Here is a 26,828-nt window from a genome sequence, read left to right on the forward strand (position 1 = left end):
CAATGTCATTTATACAGTGAGGCCGCGTACACACGAGAGGATTGTCCGTCCAACTTAGTCCGCTGAAACGTGTTTCAGCGGACAGTCCGCTCGTGTGTGGGCTTCAGCGGACTTTTTCAGCGGACAGTCTGGCGGACTAAGTCTTTCGGAATTTCCGTAATACAGTCCGTCCAACTTTGGTTTCAGCGGACAGTCCGCTCGTGAGTAGGCTAGTTGGACGGACTAAGTATGGCGCATGCTCAGAAAGGATTTACACGGCCGAAGGTTGCATTGCAGTGTATTGGACGTTGTATTTCTAGTCCCGTCGTACGTGCTGTACACGTCATCATGCAAGCTTTCAGCGGACTGTCTGTTCATCGTGTGTGGTCAAGTCCGTTCATTCAAAAGTAGGACGGACTGTCTGTCGGATTGTCTGACGGACTTAGTTGGCCAGACAATCCTCTCGTGTGTACGTGGCCTAACAGTGCATTTTCTTTAGCACTGGTCACTGTATTGGTGTCACTGGTCTGGTGCCAATAAATAGTTCTGTAAGTAAGATACACTTTATTTTCTGGCAGTGCCTCTCCCAACAGTAAACTCTGGAACTGCCCCTGAGAGAGGCCAATGAGACAGCTATAATGGAGGGAGCGATTCCAAAAATAATTAAATTTGGATTTAAGGATTAAAGGATTATGTTTTAGATGTTGGTGAAAAGAAGAGAACGGCGGTATGCAAGATCTGCAGCTCAAAAATAAGAGACACGTCCACCACAACATCCAACTTCATCCGTCACTACAAAACCCACAAAGAAAGGTAGGTACAGTAATGTGTATGTGTAGCTAATTTTAACTAAATAATTGTCTTGTCAAAGCTTAGCTAATGTTTTCATTTAAGCTAGGTTGAATTTGAAATCTAACTTTTTTTTCTATCTCTCTTCTGTTTACTCTATAGATATGAAGAGTACATCCATACCAAAGGGACTTTTGATGCTAGCCAGCCTCAAATCTCACAATTCATCGCACAGGGGACTGTGCAGCTATACCACTGCAACCACCAGCAGCAGAAGGCAATTACAAACTCAATCCTGTCAGACCTCATTATAAACTGCAACATGCCACTGTCCATCATTGAACATCAAAGCTTTCATGGCTTTTTGTCAATAGTAGACAACAAGTACTCTCCAGTAAGTAGAAAAACAATTACTGCCAAGCTTGACAATTTGGTGGCAGATAGGCAAATGAAGCTGAAAAATGAACTCACAGTGGTAGATCATCTGTCAGTGACTGTAGATATATGGTCAGACCACAGGATGAGAGGCTTTCTTGGAGTCATAGTGCACTGGATCAACATTGAGGAAGACCGTCTTCAGTTGAAATCACAGTTGCTTGCATGCAACCGCTTCAAAGGTCCCCATACAGGGGAAAGAATTTGTGAGGAATTTGAGCATATATGTGAAGAGTACAAGATTAAAAAAAAGGTAGACCACATCATCTGTGACAACGCCCCAAACATGAAAAAAGCATTCCCTACTAGAGATGGACGAACTTCTGACGGGACAAGACTGCAAAGTTTGTGGCGGGCCCCATTGACTTCAATGGCAGGCAAACTTTAAAAACCTACAGGTCATATTTTCAGCCACAAAATACCTACTAGCTGTGCACACATAGTGCCACCACATGGTCACTGACATAACAAAAGTATGAAGTGAATCTGGTATCGACAATGACAAGCATTTTTTTTTTATCTGTGAAATTTTGACAATTCAGGACTCAGGAATGCATGAAGGCAATGGGGGAGAGGAAAGGTCAGGGTAGGCTATGAATAGGGTGCATGAGATGATCACCAGCACCGTACTAGAGAGCACTGACACCAGCACTGTGATAGAGAGCACTGACACCAGCACCATGATAGAGCGCACTGAAATCAGCACCGAGATAGAGAGCACTGACACCAGCACCAGCACCGAGATAGAGAGAGAGCACTGGCACCAGCACCGAGATAGAGAGAGAGCACTGACACCAGCTCCGAGATAGAGAGCACTGACACCAGCACCGTGATAGAGAGCACTGACACCAGCACCGTGATAGAGAGCACTGACACCAGCACCGTGATAGAGAGCACTGACACCAGCACCGTGATAGAGAGCACTGACACCAGCGCCGGGATAGAGAGCACTGACACCAGCACTGTGATATAGAGCACTGACACCAGCACCGTGATATAGAGCACTGACACCAGCACCGAGATAGAGAGCACTGGCACCAGCACCAAGATAGAGAGCACTGACACCAGAACCGAGATAGAGAGCACTGACACCAGCACCGTGATATAGAGCACTGACACCAGCACTGTGATATAGAGCACTGACACCAGCACCATGATATAGAGCACTGACACCAGCCCCGAGATAAAGAGCACTGACACCAGCACCGTGAGAGCACTGACACCAGCACCGTGATAGAGAGCACTGACACCAGCACCGAGATAGAGAGAGAACACTGACACCAGCACCGAGATAGAGAGCACTGACACCGGCACCGAGATAGAGAGCACTGGCACAGCACTGTGATAGAGAGCACTGACACCAGCACCGTGATAGAGAGCACTGACACCAGCACCGTGATATAGAGCACTGACACCAGCACTGAGATAGAGAGCACTGACACCAGCACCGAGATAGAGAACACTGACATCAACACGGAACAATACCAGCAACTCGCTGCAGGGCCCCAAAAATATGACACCGTTCAACCTCTTCAAACAGGAGGGTACGGGCATATAGTACGGTGAGCTTTTTTTGTACAAGGAAGTGAGCCAAAGGTAGAAAAAAGGTCTGTGTGCTCGATTAAATAAATCGTTTATAAAGATATACATGGTCTACTGGTTACATGTGTTGAATTCCCCCCGAGATCCATGCCTCATTCATTTTTAGAAATGTGAGGTAGTCAACACTGTCGTGAGCTAGGCGAATGCGCTTATCGGTCACAATCCCCCCTGCTGCGCTGAATGACCTTTCGGACAGGACACTGGACAAGGGGCAAGCCAACAGTTCCATTGCAAATTGGACAAGCTCTGGCCAGAGGTCAAGCCTGCCCACCCAGTAGTCCATGGGTTCATCACTCCTCAGAGCATCCACATCGGCCGTTAACCCAATGTAGTCGGACACCTGATGGTCTAGGCGTTCCCTGATGCTGGATCCGGATGACACCTGTCGATGGGTCGGCTGAAAGAATGACCTCATATCCGAAGTCACCAACACATAAAGCACTGACACCAGCACCGTGATATACAGCACTGACACCAGCACCGTGATAGAGAGCACGGACATCAGCAGCGTGACATAAAGCACCGACACCAGCACCGTGATATACAGCACTGACACCAGCACCGTGATAGAGAGCACTGACATCAGCAGCGTGACATACAGCAATGACACCTGCACCGTGATAGAGTGATCTGACACCAGCACCGTGATAGAGAGCACTGACATCAGCAGCGTGACATACAGCAATGACACCTGCACCGTGATAGAGTGATCTGACACCAGCACCGTGATAGAGAGCACTGACATCAGCAGCGTGACATAAAGCACTGACACCAGCACCGTGATATACATCACTGACACCAGCACCGTGATAGAGAGCACTGCCACCTGCACCGTAAGCAGCCCCAGGATGAAGTCAGCATAGCACAGGGATGGTGGGAGCCCCTCATAATGAGCATAGCACAGGGATGGTGGGAGCCCCTCATAATATGCACAGCAGAGGTACAGCCCCAGGAGGAAGTCAGCACAGCACAGGGATGGTGGGAGCCCCTCATAATAAGCAGCCCCAGGAGGAAGTCAGCACAGCACAGGGATGGTGGGAGCCCCTCATAATAAGCAGCCCCAGTAGAAATATGACACCGCTCAACCTCTTCAAACAGGAGGGTACGGGCATATAGTACGGTGTGCTTTTTTTGGACAAGGAAGTGAGCCAAATGAAGAAAGAAGGTATGTGTGCTTGAATAAAAAAATTGTTTATAGACATATACATGGTCTACTGGTCACATGTGTTGAATTCCTCCGAGATCCATGCCTCATTCATTTTTAGTGTGAGGTAGTTAACACTGTCGTGAGCTAGGCGAGTACGCTTATCGGTCACGATCCCCCCTGCTGCGCTGAACGTCCTTTCGGACAGGACACTGGACGAAGGGCAAGCCAAAAGTTCAATTGCAAATTGGGCAAGCTCTGGCCAGAGGTCAAGCCTGCCCACCCAGTAGTCCAGGGGTTCATCACTCCTCAGAGTGTCCACATCGGCCGTTAACCCGATCTAGTCGGTCACCTGTCGGTCTAGGCGTTCCCTGATGCTGGATCCGGGTGAGATCTGTCGATGGGTCGGGTGAAAGAATGACCTCATATCAGAAGTCATCAACACATCTTCAAACCGCCCTCTTCTTGTAGGCGCTGTTGGATTGGTACTCGCAACTCTTTCTCTGGGAGTGGGAATTCCTCCTCTGCCAGTGCACGCAAATGCAGAATGCAGCATTTCTCTAAGCAAGGCCTGGAAGGGCTCCATTCTGACAGCCCTCTGTGACGGTGGTAACATTTCTGCCATTTTGTGTTTGTACCGGGGGTCTAAGTACGTTGCCACCCAGTACTGGTCCTTGACCCTTATGCTTTTTATACGGGGGTCCCTGTTAAAACACTGGAGCATGAAGGCCCCCATTTGCACTAAACTGGAAGCGGTGTGGTGGCCTGGCTCCTGCTCATCATCCAGGATAATGTTGTCCTCCTCGTTCTCCTCTCCCCATCCACGCACAACAACTTGCTCCTCCTCATCCTCCTCTGACTCCTCTTCAGACTCCTGTTGTTGACTTGTCTCAGATAGAGTAGCCCCCCTGGGAATTCATCCAGCATTGCGACTTCCTCATCTTCCCGCTCCTGCTCCTCCACGGCTTGATCAATGACACGACGCAATGCACGCTCCATAAAGAAGGCATAAGGTACCATGTCACTGATGGTGCCATGGCTGCGACTGACCAGTTTGGCGATCTCATCAAATGGCCGCAGAAGTCTGCATGCGTCACGCATGAGCAGCCACTGGCGCTGTGAAAACTTCCCCAGAACCTGTTCTGCCGCAGAGTTCGTACAAGTAGACGTTAACTGCATGTTTCTGCTGGAGCAGACAATCAAGCATATAGAAGGTTGAGTTCCATCACGTCGGGCAATCACAAATAAGACGTCTGACCGGCAGATTGTGCACCAAAACCCTATATATTGTACACCTATACCAGTCCTTAAAAGAACCTTTGTGGACCTAGTAGCTAGTGATTTGCTGACTGTCCCTCAGTCCCTACACTGATAAAAGAATGCTGCAGAATAGGGCAGCAGTCAGCAGCAGTGCACCAGCACCCTATATATTGTACACCTATACCAGTCCTTAAAAGGACCTTTGTGGACCTAGTAGCTCGTGATTTGCAGACTGTCCCTCAGTCCCTACACTTATTAAAGACTGCTGCAGAATAGGGCAGCAGTCAGCAGCAGTGCACCACAACCCTATATATTGTACACCTATACCAGTCCTCACAAGGACCTTTGTGGACCTAGTAGCTAGTGATTTTCAGACTGTCCCTCAGTCCCTACACTGATAAAAGACTGCTGAAGAATAGGGCAGCAGTCAGCAGCAGTGCACCGTCCACAACCCTATATATATTGTACACCTAGCAGCAGTGCACCACAACCATATATATTGTACACCTATACCAGTCCTTAAAAGAACCTTTGTGGACCTAGTAGCTAGTGATTTGCAGACTGTCCCTCAGTCCCTACACTGATAAAAGACTGCTGCAGAATAGGGCAGCAATCAGCAGCAGTGCGCCACAACCCTATATATTGTACATCTATACCAGTCCTTAAAAGAACCTTTGTGGACCTAGTAGCCAGTGATTTGCAGACTGTCCCTCAGTCCCTACACTGATAAAAGACTGCTGCAGAATAGGGCACCAGTCAGCAGCAGTGCACCAAAACCCTATATATTGTACACCTATACCAGTCCTTAAAAGGACCTTTGTGGACCTAGTAGATAGTGATTTGCAGACTGTCCCTCAGTCCCTACACTGATAAAAGACTGCTGCAGAATAGGGCAGCAGTCAACAGCAGTGCACCAGCACCCTATATATTGTACACCTATACCAGTCCTTAAAAGGACCTTTGTGGACCTAGTAGCTAGTGATTTGCAGACTTCCCCTCAGTCCCTACACTGATAAAAGACTTCTGCAGAATAGGGCAGCAGTCAGCAGCAGTGTAACAGCACCCTATATATTGTACACCTATACCAGTCCTTACAAGGACCTTTGTGGTCCTAGTAGCTAGTGATTTGCAGACTGTCCCTCAGTTCTTACACTTATTAAAGACTGCTGCAGAATAGGGCAGCAGTCAGCAGCAGTGCACCAGCACCCTATATATTGTACACCTATACCAGTCCTTAAAAGGACCTTTGTGGACCTAGTAGCTAGTGATTTGCAGACTGTCTCTCAGTCCCTACACTGATAAAAGACAGCTGCAAAAACGAGCAGTAATCTGCAGCACAGCAATGCACCAGCACCCTATATATTGTACACCTATACCAGTCCTTAAAAGGACATTTGTGGACCTAATAGTAATAGCTAGCTAGTGATTAAACTGACTGTGCCTGCTCCACACAGTGTCCTGTCCCTACACTGACAAACGACAGCTGCAATCACCAGCACAGTAGTGCATTGAACCCTATATACTGTACTATACCTATACCAGTCATTAAAAGGACCTTTGTGGACCTAGTAGCTAGTGATTTGCAGACTGTCCTTCAGTCCCTACACTGATAAAAGACAGCTGCAAAAATGAGCAGTAATCTGCAGCACAGCAATGCACCAGCACCCTATATATTGTAAACCTATATCAGTCCTTAAAAGGACCTTTGTGGACCTAGTAGCTAGTGATTTGCAGACTGTCTCTCAGTCCCTACACTGATAAAAGACAGCTGCAAAAACGAGCAGTAATCTGCAGCACAGCAATGCACCAGCACCCTATATATTGTACACCTATACCAGTCCTTAAAAGGACCTTTGTGGACCTAATAGCAATAGCTAGCTAGTGATTAAACTGACTGTCCCTGCTCCACACAGCGTCCTGTCCCTACACTTACAAAAGACAGCTGCAATCCCCAGCACAGCAGTGCACTCAACCCTATATACTGTACTACACCTATACCAGTTCGTAAAAGGACTTTTGTGGACCTAATAGCTAGCGATTTATGTCACTACAGTCTGTCCCTGCTCCATACAGCAACCTCTCCCTACACTGACATAAGACAGAATGTAAAATGGCCGCCAGATCAGGTCTATTTATAAGGTAGGGGGAATGTCCAATTGTCCATGTGCTGAACTGTCTCAATTGGCTGTCCTGTACCCCATGATGAATGTGTCATCATGGGTCAAAGTTCTTTCACACTGTAAACACATATATCCACCGGGCGAACAACGGCAATAGTCCGCCGATCTGGCGAATCGCAAACATGCAAAATTTGCCACGAACCGACCGTCGGGCAAACCGCGAGGCCATCCCTATTAACTACATGTTTTCCAGGACGAGATGAAGACGATGACCTTGATGATTCAGACATTTGGAATGACCTGTCATTGGAAGAACAGGAGATGTTTGACAATTATTTGAGTGCAAAAACTCAAACTAGACTTCAATGTTTTGCATACACGCTTCAATCAGTAATAGGTGATGGACTTAAAGAGACTAAATTAGTCAATGCAGCTCTCACCAAAGCTTCCAGGTTGAGCTCCTTGTTACACACAAGCACCTCTTTTAAGGAAAAATTTGAGGAGGAGTTTGGACAACGTGGAATCCCTGCCTCTTTTACCACACGCTGGAATTCCACACTGAGGCAATTGAAATCAGTGGTCAGCTGTGAACAGCTGAAACTGACTAGAATGCTTACAGATGTGGGACACAAAGAGACTGTATTCACGGCTAGAGAGTGGAATCAAATTAAGGAACTTGTGGATGTCCTTCAACCTTTTGGAGAAGCCACAGACCTCTCACAGGGAGAAAAATTGTGACAATAAGTGCTGTTGTACCCTGTATCCTTTCTCTGAATCACCACTTGGAAAATCATAAAGAGAGCGTGTGCTACCTTGGATGCCAGATTGTAGGCTATAAAAGAATATGTCAGTATGTTGATATACTCTACTCAGAGGTCTTCAACCCTCTCCTCGGGTACCCCCAGACAGGCCATGTTTTTGTTTTCACCCTAAAATAACACACCTGTTTCAATTTGTCAACTACTAGACATTAAGCCTTTGATTAATCAAATCAGGTGTGTTATTTCATTCGGGAAAAACAAAAATATGGCCTGTTTGGGGGACCCCAAGGAGAGGGTTGAAGACCTATGCACTAGATTGTCATGATCTGGTTGCTTTTGATAATTCAGTTGTGTTGTGACCATTTGCAGTAATAACGCTTTAGTCCATTGAGTCCCTGTTTTATGCTTGTGGTTTTCAAACTTGATTCTCAAGGAGGACTGCAAGCCCACCAACCACCGATGAAGATGAGCAAATGGCAGTGGCAGAACCAGTATTTAGACATTTGTGATAGACAGAGCTGCCTTCAGTTTTGGGCCATGAACAGGCACATGTTCCCCTCTTTGTTCAGGGTAGCGGTAAGAGTTATGTCAGTCCCTGCATCAAGCGCACCTGTTGAACGTGTGTTCAGCCATGGTGGGGTGATAATCTGACCCCATCACTCACAATTGAGTGATAAAGTACTATCCAATTAAATTTTTTGCAAATGCAATGCATTTTAAGTGGCTATTCTCATCAGTGATTAGTTTGAACTTCAAACTAATAACAAAGTATTACTATTATAACATCTAAATCAGTGGACACAATGCCATGTCCAGATGTTACACTTGAATGGTGATGAGTCATCACCATTCAAGTGTCCAGATGTTGGCATTGTGTCCACTGAGTTAGATGTTAAAATAGTACCGTATTTATCGGGGTATAACACGCACCGGCGTATAACACGCACCCCAAGTTTAGGAGGGCATTTTAAGGAAAAAAGTTTTAGGAGGGAAGTATAAGGAAAAAAAAACTTACATTTAAATGCCAGTCAATGCAGCCTTATCAGTGTGCATCTGCAGCCTTGTCCATCATTGCAGAATGATCAGTGTAATTTGCAGCTTGCTCCACCCTGTTTGCAGCTTTGCAGTGTCATTTGCAGCTTGGCCATGTTTAAATTTCCCAGCGCCGAGACAGACCAAGCGAGCGCCGGCGAAAAAGACTGAGCCGACTTGCTCGGCTCCGCTTCTAGTCCCGCCTCCCTGCTGTTTCTCTAGCGAGCGCTGCCGAAAAAGACCGAGCCGTCTGTACTGTGTATTCGGCTGGGCTCCGCTCGCAGTCCCACCCAGTATGGGCGGGACTGCAAGCCGAGCTGAGCCGAGTACACAGTACAGTCTGCTCGGTCTTTTTCGTCAGCGCTCGCTAGAGAAACAGCAGGGAGGCGGGACTACAAGCGGAGCCGAGCAATCGGCTCGGTATTTTTCGGAGGCGCTCTGTATTTTTCGGCCGCCATCGGTATTTTTCGGCCGCCATCGGTATTTTTGACTAGCAGACAGTGGGGATCGCCGTATAACACGCACCCACGACTTTCCCCCGATTTTAAGGGGGAAAAAGTGCGTGTTATACACCGATAAATACGGTAATACTTTATTATTAGTTTGAAGTTCAAACTTTGAACTTAATTATTTTCCCCCTCAGCAAGGACTACATTTTTTCAGGCTTGTTGGCCATTTAATTGCTGAGTGTTCTGCTCCTTGTCTGCTGTTTGGGCATTCAAAGTGTTTCTTTAATATGCCAAGCACTAAGCAGTTTTGTTAATGTTGAAAATAAAACAAAACCTTTCCTGAACACTGACTTTTAACTTATTTAAAGGTGGAAATGATGTAGATCAAAATTGTGACTTGATTTGTGACTTGATCAAAATAAATGACTTGACTTGCTTGACTTCTAGCAGGGACTCGACTTGACTTGCTTGCTTTTTGCCACAGTAACTTGAGACTTGCTTGTGACTTGCACATGTGTGACTTACTCCCATGTCTGCTATGTGATATTACCAATGCTTGCTGTTTTCAGGAGGTGCAGGCTCATTTTCTTGTCTAAAAATCTTTTTTTTTTTTTGCAAAGTGAATAAACTGTTGATTTGTGAAACAGATTTTGGGACCATCAAGTTCAATTGGGCAATGTCAATTTATATAACAAAAACAACCTGTCTCCATAAATTGTACTGGCTTGCTGCTCATTTATAATTCCCAAAAGCTCTATGATGAATTGCGTCCTTAGTGCCTAAGGCATTTAATAATTCACCAGTTAAATTGTGTTTACTTCTGGGCTCTGTGAACCCATACAATGGTATAGTAGCCCTCAGGGAATTATCTAGAGTGGCAATATTGACATCAATGACAACCTTATTAAGACTTAAGCTTCTATGTTAGGAAATTAAATATCAAAAAATAAACAGTGCTTGGTTACTATAACTACTTCAAACAGCAGATGACAGTTTATATATACTTTAATTCAAGTTTAATTAAATAAAGCTGTCTCTTCCAGCTTAAGTTTATATGTACCTTCTCAAATGGATCAATCCTGATCATGACCTTTACAGCAGTGGTCCCCAACTTTAGTTGGTTTTAGTGCTTCAATCATGCTGACACCATGGTTAATATGGTATCAGGATGATTGAAGTGCAATATTTATGTACCTTGTCACTATAGCTTGCCACCAGATACATTGTGTCACTAACTGGCCACATTCATCAGAGGCAAAGTGTCACTAGCCAGCCACAGCCACCAGATGCAGAGTGCCACTAGCCACATGTGCAGTACAGACAGGTATCTGCTCCTATCAGAATTCAGAATGTGTGGAGGTGGTCCCAAGAGCATTGATTCGGCAGGTGATGTAGTATTTTTGCTCTCCCATGGCCCAGGTTAAACAGGGCATGGACCGCCACCAGTCAGAGGCATAGGGGGTCAGGACCCCTGCTCTACAGTATCATTAGGTAATATGCCCTAGTCCCTTACTGAGAGTGTAAATGTCTGTGATGAATAGAGGGCTGGAGTAGAGATGAACTTTGATATTTTCAGATCCTAGTTATATTTTACCTGAGTGGGCCCACCAGGACTCTATCATTGTAATGAGTCAATCATAAGCAGCACCAGAACTGCTTGTTTTCCCCCTCCCTTCCATTTGTTTGGAACGAGCATTGCACATTAATTGCAGACATGTGCACTGTTCTATGCACACTGCAAATATCATTGTCTCTAGTCCATCTTGGGAGTGAGCAAGAGAGGGTGGCTACATTTCTACATACAGTGGGACTATGCAGAATGAACATAGCCACCCACTAACAAAGTCAGATAACAGCAGCAAAACATAGGAATTTGGCGATTTTGGGGAGGCTGAGAGAATCAGAAGGTACTTTTTAAAGTTTAGAATACAATACAAAGTTGTTCCAGGGAATATCCAAATGCCTCTTAGGGGATCAGGAGGGGGGGGATCAGGAAGGATTTTTTTCCCCTGCCGGAGCAAATTGTGTCATGCTTTGCTGTTTTTTTTGTCTTCCTCTGGATCAGCTGTGGGTATAGGAGTGTATATTTGGGATTGTATGATTTTTTTTTTTTTTTCCTTTTTTGATTGTACTAGATGGACATGTGTCTTTTTTTAACTAGATTAACTATGTAACTTGGAATATAACTTTTTATTTTTAAACTAACGTTTAGTGTCACTTTAACCAGTTCCCGACCGGCACACGACGATGTACGTCGGCAGAATGGCACGGGCAGGCAAACTGGCGTACAAGTATGTCCAGTTGAATTTGCCGCCCTGCCATCGCGTGCGCGCCGCCGCGCACGCATGCCGGTTGGGACCCCCGTGAGTCCGGTCATGGGTCCCACAGACTCGATCGACACGGGGATACCGCAATCGTCTAAACGGGGAAGTAGAACGGGTTGATGCCTTTGTAAACAGCATCTCCCCTTTCTGCCTAGCAACAAGTGACACTGATCTCTGCTTCCTGTGATTGGAGCAGAGATCAGTGTTCACTAGCACACAGCCCAGCCCCCCACAGTTAGTAACACTCCCCTAGGACACACTTAACCCCTACACTGCCACCCTGGTTAACCCTTTCACTGCCAGTGTCATTTACACAGGAATCAGTGCATTTGTATAGCACTGATTGCTGTATAAATGACAGGGGTCCCAAAAATGTGTCAAAAATGTCCGATGTGTCCGCCATAATGTCGCAGTCACAATAAAAATCGCCGCCATTACTAGTAAAAAAAATATTAACAAAAATGCCATAAAACTATCCCCTATTTTGTAAACACTATAAATTTTGTGCAAACCAATCAATAATCACTTCTTGCGATTTATTTTACCAAAAATATGTAGAAGAATACGTATCAGCCTAAACTGAGGAAAAACATTTTTTTTAATATATTTTTGGGGGATATTTATTATAGCAAAAAGTAAAAAATAATGCGTTTTTTTTCAAAATTGGTGCTCTTTTTTTGTTTATAGTGCAAAAAATAAAAAACGCAGGGGTGATCAAATACCACCAAAAGAAAGCTCTATTTGTGGGAGAAAAAAGACATCAATTTTGTTTGGTAGCCACGTCACATGACCGCGCAATTGTCAGTTAAAACAACACAGTGCCGAATCGCAAAAAGTGGTCTGGTCATTGGCCGTTTAGGACAAAATCCGTCTGGAAAAAATATGACAGATTTTGTTGTCAGAATGTCCGACCGTGTGTACAAGGCATAAAACTATACAGAGACCTACTATGCTACAGTTGTTTGAATAAAGTAAGGCACTAATCAGCAAAGGGGTCAGATGTGGGTTATTTTTTTGGTAGGCATTAAGCATCATTCATTGTGATTGTCAAAGATCTGCATCATTGTGGGGCTTTTTTCTTTTCTTTTTTAAATAAATAACTTGTAAAATAAACTCTGTAAGTGTCTTTATTTATTGCTTACTTTTTTGTGTAAATGATTGGGATTACTATGTACTCCATACTCATTGACATAGTGGTGGCAGTATCGTGAAGCCCATGTATTCTTAAAGGAGGTTTCCAGATTCTGCTAAAGCCCCCCACCAGCAGATCCCCACAACCATTAGGCCAGGGTTATGGGGAAGACCCCTTGCCCTCATCAACATAGGAACAAGTAAACAGCATAAACCATGTATTTTTCCAGTATGCCAAGAATGTTAGGCAACAACATTTAAAACATCAACATTTATTACAAACATTGTTTGAAAAGAAAGCACACAGTATTCCAAATACAATACTTATAAAAAATGAATAAATGTGGTTACCCTCAGCCGTGACATAGTTCCCCTACTTGATGGTAAACATCTCCTGAATTGATTTAAACTTCAAAGTAGGAGTACACCAGAACATATGTAGAAAAGGCCCTTTACACGTTTTGTTTCTTTAGGAGAGATAGAGAGCATTTAACAAAGCATTAAACAAAGTATACTTGAAATAAATACAAAAGCAATACACCTTAAATCAGTAAATATACAACTTGATGTCAATATAAAATAGCTGTGAAGTTGACCCGAAAAATAACCCAGGGGGCTTACTCAAATCCAGAGGATGACCCAAAGGGCAGGAGGCACAAGCCCAGATACTAATATTCTCCCTGGGTCTGATGTAGGAGCCAGTATCAACCTAGGAGAACCCAATGAGACAGGCTATAAGAAAACAAATATATTTACAAATATATTTTCAAATATGGAGGCAGAAAAAGGTTATGCAATGCAATTCTAAGGGGCCATCAAGATATGTGGAAGGAATAAAGGGAGGGAGAGAGAGAACTAGCCCCAACAATAAATGTGGAGTTACTATAATTGTGGGTGACCAGAGGCATAACTAGAATCTTCAGGGCCGCGGTGCAGGAAACCATGAAGGGCCCCCACCAGGGGCATTGCTAGGTCTACAAAAAATCTCCGGCTAGAGCCCAAAGCAGCCAATTAAAGAAAGTCATATGCTTGGGCGGGCATACACATGTACCGTATTTATCGGCGTATAACACGCGCCGGCGTATAACACGCACCCCAAGTTTAGGAGGGAATTTTAAGGAAAACAACTTTTAGGAGGGAAATTTAAGGAAAAAAACTTACATTTAAATGCCCATCAATGCAGCCTTATCAGTGTCCATCTGAAGCCTTGTTAGTGTCATTTGCAGCCTTGTCATGCAGCCTGTCCATCATTGCAGCCTTGTCATGCAGCCTGTCCATCATTGCAGCCTTGTCATTGCAGCCTTGTCATGCAGCCTGTCTGTCATTGCAGCCTTCTCATACAGCCTGTCTGTCATTGCAGCCTTGTCATGCAGCCTGTCCGTCATGCAGCCTGTCTGTCATTGCAGCCTTGTCATGCAGCCTGTCCATCATGCAGCCTGTCCGTCATTGCAGCCTTGTGCATCATTGTCCCCTCAGTGATGTTGGCTTTTATTTTTAAAATGGCGCCCAGTAGTTCTCGGCCGTACTCGGCGGCTCTTGACAATTGTGTCCCACTTGTTGGTGATTCTTCACAAAAAATTAAAATTTTATATCTTTATGTTTGAAGCCTGAAATGTGGCAAAAGGTTGAAAAGTTCAATTTATATATATATATATATATATATATATATATAAAAAAGTACAAAAGCAAATTCTAGTTGATAGTGCTAAAAGTGGTAAATTATCAAGGGGGACCCCAGTAACTCTGGGAAACATAGTTTGGGGACGACGACTCTGTTGACCAGAGACCACCTTCCGCAGAAATAGTACACTAAGGCATACCTCCCAACATTAAGATAGGAATGAGGGACACCTACTAACAAATGTATGTAGGCATAGGACACGCCCCTTGTCACAGAATTAACCAAAAAAAGGGTTAATTAAATCCACAAGGGTTCTTTTTACCATTTTTACTATTCCTTTATATTGGCTTTTAAAAGGTACAAATGCTGCAATTTAGAATTTGGGTGAAAGGTTTAGAACTGGGAAACACTTTTTGAAAGATAACAAGTGCATTTTATACACAACTATATATATCAGACCAAAATGAGGGACAAATGAGGAGGAAAGAGGGACACAGGGACATTGCTCCAAATCAGGGACAGTTGGGAGCTATGCACTAAGGTAGGGTGCTTTACTAATATAGGGGAAAACCTTTATATCAGTGCCCCCTTACATTGTTGTATTCACTCCCCCCTTACATCAGTGACCCCCCCCCCTCAGACTGGCCTAGCAGCGCTGTCACTGACCTTCTCTCAGGTGCACCGTGCGGGGCTCAGTCAGTTGGCTCCAGCTCAGTGGCTCTGGTCTTATCCTATTGTCTCCTCTCCACAGTCCACACAAGTCTGACTTCTGCCATGACCCCCATCTGGCAGCTCTCCCTCTCTTGTCTCCTGTCCAGACTCCCTCAGAGACTGCAGACAGAATATGAGATGGTCAGAGACTGCGGACATCATAAAAGAGATGGCCAGAGACTGCAGATATGGTACAAGAGATGGTCAGAGACTGCAGACATGGTACAAGATATGGTCAGAGACTATAGAAATGGTACAAGGGATGGTCAGAGTTTGCAGACATGGTACAAGGGATGGTCAGAGACTGCAGACATGGTACAAGGGATGGTCAGAGACTGCAGACATGGTACAAGAGATGGCCAGAGACTGTATACATGGTACAAGGGATGGTCAGAGAATGCAGACATGGTACAAGAGCTTGCCAGAGACTGCAGACATGGTACAAGAGATGGCCAGAGACTGTAGACATGGTACAAGAGATGGTCAGAGACTGCAGACATGGTACAAGGGATGGTCAGAGACTGCAGACGTGGTGCAAGGGATGGTCAGAGACTTCAGACATTGTACAAGGGATGGTCAGAGACTGCAGACGTGGTACAAGGGATGGTCAGAGACTGCAGACATGGTACAAGAGCTGGCCAGAGACTGCAGACATGGTACAAGGGATGGTGAGAGACTGCAGATGTGATACAAGGGATGGTGAGAGACTGCAGACGTGATACAAGGGATGGTGAGAGACTGCAGACGTGATACAAGGGATGGTCAGAGACTGCAGACGTGATACAAGGGATGGTCAGAGACTGCAGACGTGATATAAGGGATGGTCAGAGACTGCAGACAAGGTACAAGAGATGGTTAGAGACTGCAGATGTGGTACAAGGGATGGTCAGAGGCTGCAGACATGGTACACAAGAGATCAATGCAGCCTCACTGTGCCTATCAAATGCAGCTTTATGGCGCCCATGAATGTAGCCTCGCTGTGCATCAAATGCAGCATTAGTGTGCCAGTGAATGCAGCCCAGTGTACATATGAATACAGCCCCACTGTGCATATGGATGCAGCCGCACTGTACATATGAATATAGCCCACTGTGCATATGAATACAGCCCACTGTGCATGGCACTCACCATGGCATTGCCTCGTTTACACACAGCAGGCATCTCCCGCGGTGTGTGTAACAGAACAAACAGTAGCTGGGTCTGTGTTTGGCTGTGCTGTAGCAAGGTCCCACCCCCCTAGACCGGCTCCTGTGATAGGCGAAACACTGATTCAATCAGTGTTCTATCTACTATCACATGAGCTGGCCTAGGGGGGCGGGACCTTGCTACAGCACAGCTGAACACAGACCCAGCTCCGTGACACATACCTCGAGAGATGCCGCTGTGTGTGACACTATAAGAAAGAGAGTGAGGGAGGCGATCGCTACAGTCAGCCACAGCTTAAAGCGGCCCCAGGGCAGGCGGCCTACCAGGAAATTTCCCAGTATCCCGGTAGGTCAGTCCGGCCCTGGAGGTGGGAGGCGGAGATCAGCAACTCTATTGTGTCCACGGGCCGCAGGATCTCCCTGGGGCTTGTAGTTCTCTCTCTGAATGTATACAGTGGAGAGGGGAGGGGCCTCTGACCCAGGCATGTATCGGCAAGAGTGTAGAAGCAGAGCAACTCACTGAAGAGTGAAGCTGATACATGCTCAGGTCAGAGGCCCCTCCCCTCTCCATTGTATGCATTCAGAGAGAGAACTACAAGCCCCAGAGAAATCCCCTGGCTCATGGGCACCATACAGCAGCTAATTGCCGCCTCCCACCTCCCCCCACTGCATACTAAAACTGACAGCCAGAGGTGCAGGGGAGATGCTGGGTCTTGGGGACACCCACAGTGGCAGAACATTAGGGCCCAGTCACAAAAGCGACTGAAAGTTCCACCACTGTGGGTGGCTATTTGAGAAATTTGGAACAAACACTGGCATATCTTAACAAGATGTCCAGTTCTAATGAGAATTGAACTGAATACCCAAGAACAAATGGCATGGTAACATGTGGGCATCGCCAAGTGTGCCCACACATATAGTGTACTAAAACAGGGCTCAAAATTTCAACCTCCTCTGGGCGAAATCCTGTACGGGTACGTCCTTTCCCTTTTCAGCCACTAGAGGGTGTGCACATGCCCGCTGCATGGTGGGGGACCCGATGTGTGTGGCCGGCGGGCGTGATCACGCGCACGAGTGCCAACACGGGGATTTGTATGTGTGAACACAAAAATCCCTGTTTTGTCAGGGGAGAGGAGAAATATAATTTGTTAATTTGTTCCTACTAAGTAGGAACAACAATATGTCTCCTCTCCCAGACAGTCCTATCCTCATACAGTTAGAAACAATAACTGGGGAACACATTTAACCCCTTGATCACCCCCTAGTGTTAACCCCTTCCCTGCCAGTGCAATTTATACAGTAATCACTGCATTTTTATAGCACTGATCGCTTTATAAATGTCAATGGTCACAAACATGTGTCAAAAGTGTCCAATCTGTCCGCTGCAATGTCGCAGTACCCCTAAAAATTGCTGATCACTGCCATTACTAGTAAAAAAATATCAAAATAATAAAAATGCCATAGCTCTTTCCTATAGTTTGTAGATGCTATAACTTTTACTCAAACCAATAAATGTACGCTTATTAGGATTTTTTTTTTTTTTTACCAAAAATATGTAGAAGGATATATATTGGCCTAAACTGAGGAAAAAATTTGTTTTCTAAAAACATTTTGGGGACAATTTATAATAGCAAAAATACTTTTTTTTTTTCAAAATTATTGCTCTTTCTTTGTTTAGATTGCAAAAAATAAAAACCGCAGAGGTGATCAAATACCACCAAAAGAAAGTTCTATTTGTGTGAAAAAAAGATGTTGTGGCTGTAGAGATTGTGCACAACTGCACAATTGTCAGTTAAAACGACGCTGCGACGTATTGCAAAAAATGGCCTGGTCATTAAGCAGCCAAATCTTCCGGTCTGTAAGTGGTTTAAAAAAAACATTTACATTCACTTTAATTGGGAGAATTAGGGATGTGTTAATGGTGACTAGCTGATATGTGCACTCAATACCTGATGGAAAAAAGTAGCATACGTGGGTTATGCTCTGAGCTCTTGCCAACAGCAACAAACTGCGTCATGATCTATGTGCAGTAACACATGACTGTGACATGTCACTGTGTACTTAAAGTATAAAAAGATGAACCGCAGTCAAACGTATCTTCACTATCAGAGAAAATCACTCTGAGTTACAAACTGAAAGGCATCACCATGAAGACGGGTGTTTACTCTTTGCTGTTTGCTATAAACTTTCTCTATGAATCTGGTAAGCAAAGTATAATATTTAAAATTTATATAAATACTATATAAGCAAAAATATGTCCATTCCTTAAATGGTAGAATTAAAGATAGGATGTTTTGTAATGTTAAATTAACTTGATGTAACTTTTTTCACTACAAACATGTAACTGTGATGTTGTGCATAAATGAGTAAGCAATAGAAAAAAAATATGATCTTCTGGTCACAAAATTATTTTCTGCATATGTGTATGCATTATTTTTTTCATGTTATATTTTTGTGATTTTCATTTTAAAAAGCTCCCATTTTTTTTCTATTTTATTTTATTGACTGATCTTTCAAAAACCCATTAACTATAATAATGTGAGTATATTTTCATATTATAATTTATACTTTTTAAGAGCTGTGTAAAGGTGCTCCCAACATACAGTAGCTGCTACTGTTTAGACAGAAAAAGCCTCCAGGCTTTTCAGGAAACCTTAATTACATAAAGCTGCCTTATCCACCACATAAAGCATTTAGGTAACAAGACTGTACAAAACAATGGGGGTTACTTACGAAAGGCAAATCTGCTTTGCACTGAAAGTGCACTTGGAAGTGCAGTCGCTCTAAATCTAAGGGGTAGATCTGAAATGAGTGGAAGCTCTGCTGATTTTATCATCCAATCTTGTGTAAGCTAAAATGCTGTTTTTATTTTCCTTGCATGTCCCCCTTGGATCTACAGCAACTTTACTTCCAATTGCACTTGCAGTGCAAAGTGGATTTTCCTTTAGTAAATAACCCCCAATGTCTTATAAAAGCGAGATTTAGACTTTGTACTTATTACTCTAATTAACTCTGCTCAATTTTGACCATGCATATAAAGGAGAAATCGTTACTGAATGATAAATACTTTTGATGTCTTACTTTCAACTTTAAAGAGCATTAGGTAGCATAATATGTGTGTATGATGGACATCCATTAAAGATTATACGGAGTAAAGAGAGGAATGCGTTCTGAAGAATTTGGGGAAAACTGTTTAGATGTTTGTCTAATAACAGAAAATTTAAATGTAACTGAATCACATACAGTATGAGGAATCTAACAAAACAAGTGCAAAGTTTAATGAATATGGAGTTGATTTTCTATAGACAAATACAGTGGACTGTGCACTTTGTAAATGCAGTTGCACTAATTTTCCCCAGAGCTTAGTGAATATGGTGAAGTTTCACTTTGCAAAGAATACCCTATCAGGTGCAAAGAAAATGGCTTTATAGACATTAGTGATTATTAATTTGTGGCAAAACATTTTTTTTTTTTTGATTTCTGGGCTTTATATTCTTTCAGATTTGGAAAGTGCAGAGGGTAATAGCAGTCAAACAGAAGAGATTTTACTGCAATCATTGCTGCATACTGAAATTTTGATGCTCTATACAGCCTGATTGAATCAGTGTAAGGCCTCATGCACACTGGCAGTTAAAACCTGCATTTATATGCAATTAGAGGATATTTCTGAACTCATAAACAGTAAATGCAGGCAATATTTTTTCAATGCTGCCATTCACACTGAGCATTTACCTGCATTTAGGTACAATCAATATAGCTGCATTTAGAGAAAATAAAATTTTGTGCATTCATGATTTCGATTAACCACTCTAAAAGTAGCTAAATGAAACAAATAGTTTAGTGCACGGAAAGAAAGGATCTAGGTCCTGCTGTTGAAGGAAAAAAAAAGTAGCTAAAAGCATGTAATTGTGACTAAATGTGGCTAAACCTACTTTAAAATAAGAACATCTAGTTGAGTACACAGAAAGAAAGAATCTAGGTTCTGCTGTTGAAGGAGTACTTAAAATGCGGGACTAAAATTGTTATTAAATAATTTTTATTGAGATTTTTACTGAAAATTATTTTTATTGAGATTTTCATACAAATAACAGAAAAATTAAAGGCAGGTGGTTCTGGTATATAACAATCAGGTAGAGCAGTAAAACATTTACATACTAATCTTAATGAAAGTAATGGATAATAGACATACAAATAAAGCATACATAAACAGTATAGTAAAATCCCTGTGTACCCTCATTGGGTTCAAGCTGTAAACAGGCTCCAGCTAATATAATGACAACATTATCATGGACGATTCAAGAAATTAGAAAAGGAGAGAACTGTGAAACCTTGACATTACTCCTGGAATAATACTGAAATATGGTTTAAGAACTGCAGCTCATGTTTTTGAGTGAGGTAGATGATCTAGGGTAACTAGTCTATATTTGCCATAGTTTCTCAAACTTGACCGTGTTGTAATTTTTATATGCTAACATCAACTAATATTGAGCTTGTGTATTCAACCATATAACATCAGATAATTTTGGTGCTTTGTTGGATTTCAATAGTTATGTTATAGTAAACTTTGCTGCTATTAATACACTTGCTGCTACTGTTGTATACTCTAAAAAGTAAATATCCAGATTCATTCCTAAATGGGCCTTTGCAGGAATAAGGGAAAATAAATTACCAATGAGGTTGGAAATAAATGTTGAAACCAATTTCCAGAAACTGCTAAGATTTTTCTATATAAAATATGATAAAGGGAATCAGTTTGTTAATTGCTTTGCAAGCAAGTTGGGGAGAGTGATGGGTAGATTTTGGAAAGTTTATATCGTGTAAGGTACCATCTGTTTAATATCTTTTGGGCATTATCCCAGTGTTCAATGCAGGATGATGCCTTAGTGCTCAGAATTATGGCCTTATTCCATTGTTCCCAAGAAATAGCGTATTATTGGTTTTAACAGATTTAGGGAATTCTGAGAAAAATTTTATAAAATAAGGATATTCCTTTCTTATCACAAGTGTATTTGTCCAATAGATACCTCCAGATTATTGATGGGATATTCATGTTCGATTCAAAGTCAAATACCTTTAATCTTTTAAAATGTCTTATGTTTTTTTTTAGCACCAACTCTTTATAGGCTAGGGGTAGGTTGACATAGTAGTTACATCCCTGTGAAATCCAATTTTTCACTGAGATACGGGCTCTACAGTAGTCCAGCACTCTTAAGGGCACAGCGATTTTAATTAGTCCACCTAATTATTTTGATTTAGATACTATGTTTTTCTAAGCTATCAACGTGGATTTGATATTGATGAGTTTTGGTATTGCAACTTTAGGAAGCAAAGCATATGCTATAGTTAATGCACACATGCTGTTGCCCCTGGTGACTTCTTGTTCAATATTTACCCAAAGTTTCTCGTCTGAATTAGAAAACCAAAATTTCATTTGATTAAGGATTGATGCATAGTAATACTGTTGAGAATCTGGGAGACCCATTGCACCTTTATTCTTAGTAGTGGTAAGAATTGAGAAGGCTACTCTATGTTTTTTTATGTTTCAAAATATATTTTTTAAGCTTTAGATTCACCTGGTTGAAAAATGTATTGTTCACCTGGATGGGGAGCGAGTGGAAATAATAAAGAATTTTCTAGTAGTTTAAGCAAATTTACTTCATATAACTTAGCTGTTGGATAGGTAAGTCCGATCCCCAAATAAGGAATGGAGGGCTCGTCCCAATTGTAAGATGTTTTATTTTTAGGGGTCATGTACCTTTCTTGGGACATATTCATAGGCAGGACATAACATTTGTTATTATTAATTTTGTAGTACGAGATTTTCCCAAAGGATTTTAATATATTTTGCATATTGGTGAGAGAGGTTTCAGGATTGGATAAGGAAAGTATTATAGCATTGCTGAATAATCCTAGTTTATGCTCAATATTTCCCACTTTAATACCTGTAATTGATTCATTAGAACGCATTAGTTCTGCCAAACGGTTCTATTGCCAATGAAAATATTATAGGCAAAAGAAGACAGCCCTGTCTTGTGCCATTAGAAAGGTCAAAGCTTTTGGCCAAATTTCCTGAAGTGAATACTTTAGCAGAGGGCTTCATATAGAGGGACATTATGACTAAATTAATGAATCCTGTAAATCTGAATTTGAATAGTGTTGCTGATAGATAACCCCAATGAACTCTATCGAATGCCTTCTCTGCATCTAAAGCAAAAAGCAGAGGAGGCACTCCACTATTGTCCACCTGTTGAATCAAATTAATCATACTTGTTCCATCGGCCAACCTATAACAAAGCCCACTTGATCTGATCCAGTAAGATAGGGAGTAATTTCCAACAGTCTACTAGCTAGTATTTTAGCATACATTTTATTGTTGGTGTTTAATAGGGATATTGGCCTATAATTGGCGGGTGAAGTAAGATCTTTCCCAGGTTTCCATATGGTAATTATAATAGCTTCCAACATTTCCTTTGGAAAATGATTACTACTGGAGGATGTAAAATTGTGCAATTTAGTCAGGTGGGGTACTAAAGTAGATGCAAATGTTTTATAATATTCTGTAAAAATGGAAAAGGGAAAAGAAAGGCAAGTGGCCTGAAACACAGAGTTTATTGTAAACACAAAGGATATATAGAAGGAAATACTACGTACAGGCATACCCCACTTTTAAGTACACATTTGGGTTTATTTATTAAAGCTTGAAAGTGCAAAATCAGGCTCCCTTCTGCATAGAAACAAATGAGCTTCTAACCCCAACTTGTTCAATTAAGCTTTGGTAATAAAACCTGGAAGATCATTGGTTCTGGCAGAAGTGAGCCTGATTTTACACTTTCCAGCTTTAGTAAATAAACCCCATTGTTTACTTAAAAGTGGGGTATGCCTGTATTCATACATGTAGATAAAAACAATGTTAAACATTTAGTAGATTGTTATATGTTGTTGTCCACACAAGGGAAATTTAAATAGTTGGCACCCGGTGCCTTATTAATTGGGATGTCTTTAATGGCCTTTAACATCTCCTGTTCTGTAACTGGCTTATTTAGATTAGCAAGGGTAGCAGCATCAATATTTGGGAGATTGGTATTATTTAGAAATTTTGTTATGTCCTCTGATGAAGGTTGGGGAGTATTCTTATCCTCCTTTAGATTATAGAGGAGTCCATAATAATAAGAGAAGTTGTCCGCTATATCTTGGGGAATGGAAACGACCCTTCCATTGTTATGATGGACCATTGTGTGGATTTTACCTTTGATTTGTGGTTTTCAAAGTTGGGAGGCTAGCAACTTCCCTGCTCTGTTATTTTGTGAATAAAAGTTATGTTTTGGTTTCTTAAAATAATTATTGTGGTTAGTTTCTAGAGCAGCTCTTAATTTTTTTCTACAGTTATTAAGTTGGTATAACAACTGTGGGTCATTAGGTCATTTTTTATGATCCTTTCCTAGGGTTCTAATATCCCTCATTAGTTTATCTATAGTGGTGGCTCTCCTCTTTTTCTTCCTAGAGGCTAGTTGAATTAGCAAACCTCTAATGTAGGCTATGTGGGTACATCAAAGCATAATGCTCGATACAGATTCATTATCATTTACCATAAAGAACTCCTGTAGCTTTTCCTTCATCACAGACATATGCTTCTCTTGTGATAAAATATAAGTATTATTTCTCCATAGAAATGTGTTGTTGCATTGCTGGTCCATCTGTATTTCTAATGTAATTAGTGCATGACCAAATAATGTTATGAAAATCTACTGTTTTTTGTAAGAGAGTTTTGTCTGTGATGAAAAAATCCATTCTAGAGTAGGTTTTATGTGCATTGGAAAAGAATGTATAATCCCTTTCGGTGGAGTGAAGACACTTCCAGGGGTCATTTAGGTCTTCTTGAAAAAAAAAGATCACATAGTCCCAATATGGTTGTGGGGTTCCTCTTGCTCGTATCAATATTTGGTTCCATAGGGGCCATAAAGTCATCGCCAATGATAATGTTACCTCTTTGAATTTTACATATTTTGTTCAATATTTTCCACAAGAATCGGTGAGGATGTGTGTTTGGTGCATAGACATTGGCAATTGTATATGTTATGTTGTCTATAGAAAATTTATCTTTTGACAAGAAAAGCAGTAACAAACAGTACCATTCGGGGTGGATTTGTAGCTTCACCACCAGCCATGGGAGTCATGGTTACAAAGGGCCCATCCTAACCCTAGAGATACAAGCTGGTAATAGATGCTACATACTTGTTTTCTTCGGGGGGGGGTATGGGGGCTTAACCACTTAACGACCAGCGCACGTCGATGTACATCCTATTTTTGAAGAGGGATATCTCGGTAACGGCAGCAGCTGCTGCCACAATCGAGATATCCATCTCTTCAAGCGCTGGTCGTCTATACGATAGCGGTGGTCTCTGCGGTGGGTTCCCCGCGAGATCACCGCTATCGGCGGTGGGAGAGGTGCCACCCCCCTCCCGCCGCCCTCCCACGCCCTCCGCCACTTACCGGAGCCGTCGGTAGAGGCGAAGGCGATCGGGTCCTCTTCCTGGTCCTTAAGTGGTTAACCGGTTCCCGACCAGTGCACGCCGATGTACGTCGGCAGAATGGCATGGGCAGGCATATTGGCGTACAGGTACGTCCAATCTTCAATGCCGCCCTGCCACCGCGAGCTCGCCGCCAGCTGCGCGCTCGCAAGGTCGGGACCCCCGTGAGTCCAGTCGCGGGTCCCGTGGACTCGATCGCCGCGGGCATACCCGCGAACGCTTCAAGGGACGGCTGAATGGAGGAAATGCCGTGTAAACAGCATTTCCCCATTCTGCCTAGCAACTAGTGACGCTGATCTCTGCTCCATGTGATTGGAGCAGAGATCAGTGTTCACTAAATGAAAGCCCAGCCCCCCCACAGTTAGTAACACACCCCTAGGAACACTTAACCCCTACACTGGTTAACCCCTTCACTGCCAGTGTCATTTACACAGGAATCACTGCATTTATATAGCAGTGATTACTGTATAAATGACAATGGTCCCAAAAATGTGTCAAAAATGTCCGATGTGTCCGCCGCAATGTCACAGTCACAATAAAAATTGCTGATCGCTGCCATTACTAGTAAAAAAAAAATAATAAAAAATTATTAATAAAAATGCCATAAAACTATCCCTATTTTGTAAACACTATAACTTTTGCGCAAACCAATCAATAATCGCTTATTGTGATTTCTTTTACCAAAAATATGTAGAAGAATACGTATCGGCCTAAACTGAGGGGAAAAAAATGTTCATATATTTTTGGGGGATATTTATTATAACAAAAAGTAAAAAATAATGTGTTTTTTTTCAAAATTGTCGCTCTATTTTTGTTTATAGCGCAAAAAATAAAAACCGCAGGGGTGATCAAATACCACCAAAAGAAAGCTCTATTTGTGTGAAAAAAGGATGTCAATTTTGTTTGGGAGCCACGTCGCACGACCACGCAATTGTCAGTTAAAGCGACGCAGTGCAGATTCGCAAAAAGTGGTCTGGTCTTTGACCAGCAAAATGGTCCAGTCTGTAAGTGGTTAAACACCTCTCTGATTAGTACCTTCCAGGGTGCAAAGTCTTGGAGGAAGAAAAACAGGATCTGGTGGTAAAAAGGATTTAAAAAAAAGGATTTGGCTTTTTTTTATTACTGGCTTGACAAGAAATGGCTGTTTAAGCTGCTTTCCCTACAGTTCAAATGCACCACAATATGCATGCCTCCCAACTTTCTAAGATGGGAATGAGGGACACCTATTAGCATAAGTATGGAGGCACAGGACACAACCCTTGTCACACATTCCTTACAGGAGAATTATACAAAAAATGATTGGTTAAATGGACAAGTACTTTTTTTTTAACTCTAATGTTCCCTTATATTGGCCTATTGAAAATTACAAATGCAGCAATTTAGAAATTGGATGAAATGTTTAGCACTATAAACCTTTTGTTAGAAAAGTATTGCATTTTACTGTATATACAACTATATGGATCAGACCAAAATGAGGGACAAATGAGGAGGAAGGGGGGACAGAGGGGCTTTGTTGCAAATTAGGGACAGTCCTTCGAAAATCAGGGACAGTTGGGAGCTATGTCAATGTCAATAGGACATGCTGCATCCAAAGAAATACATAGCAATGCAAAGCAGGTCAAATGCCGACTCTGAAATCTCACGTGTACTGCTTAATTAAAGTCAAATGATTTTGTAGACCTGTTTTTGATGTGCATTCCAAATGTTAAATGCAGGAAAATAACACCCATCAACACAAGTCCTATTCGTGTTTATATCTAAATGGTAGCTGTTTCCTATAACACTTCTTTTAACCTG

At 42.5% G+C, this 26,828-nt stretch overlaps 1 protein-coding gene across 12 annotated transcripts in view; it reads left to right on the forward strand.

Moving 5' to 3' along the window:
• Nucleotides 1-18,584: 18,584 nt before the first annotated feature.
• The window catches only part of LOC143960856 (uncharacterized), a 243,733-nt gene continuing 235,489 nt past the window's right edge, over nucleotides 18,585-26,828 (forward strand). For all 12 annotated transcript variants that reach the window (XM_077469808.1, XM_077469811.1, XM_077469803.1 and 9 more), the window contains exon 1: nucleotides 18,585-18,705. In XM_077469808.1, the coding sequence (XP_077325934.1) occupies nucleotides 18,651-18,705 (55 nt within the window). In that variant the 5' untranslated portion in view covers nucleotides 18,585-18,650. The remainder of the gene's footprint in view (nucleotides 18,706-26,828) is intronic.

Source organism: Lithobates pipiens, unplaced genomic scaffold (genome assembly GCF_037356315.1).
Source record: "Lithobates pipiens isolate NorthernLeopardFrog02 unplaced genomic scaffold, aLitPip1_a1.2 Scaffold_8, whole genome shotgun sequence".
Classification (NCBI taxonomy): domain Eukaryota; kingdom Metazoa; phylum Chordata; class Amphibia; order Anura; family Ranidae; genus Lithobates; species Lithobates pipiens.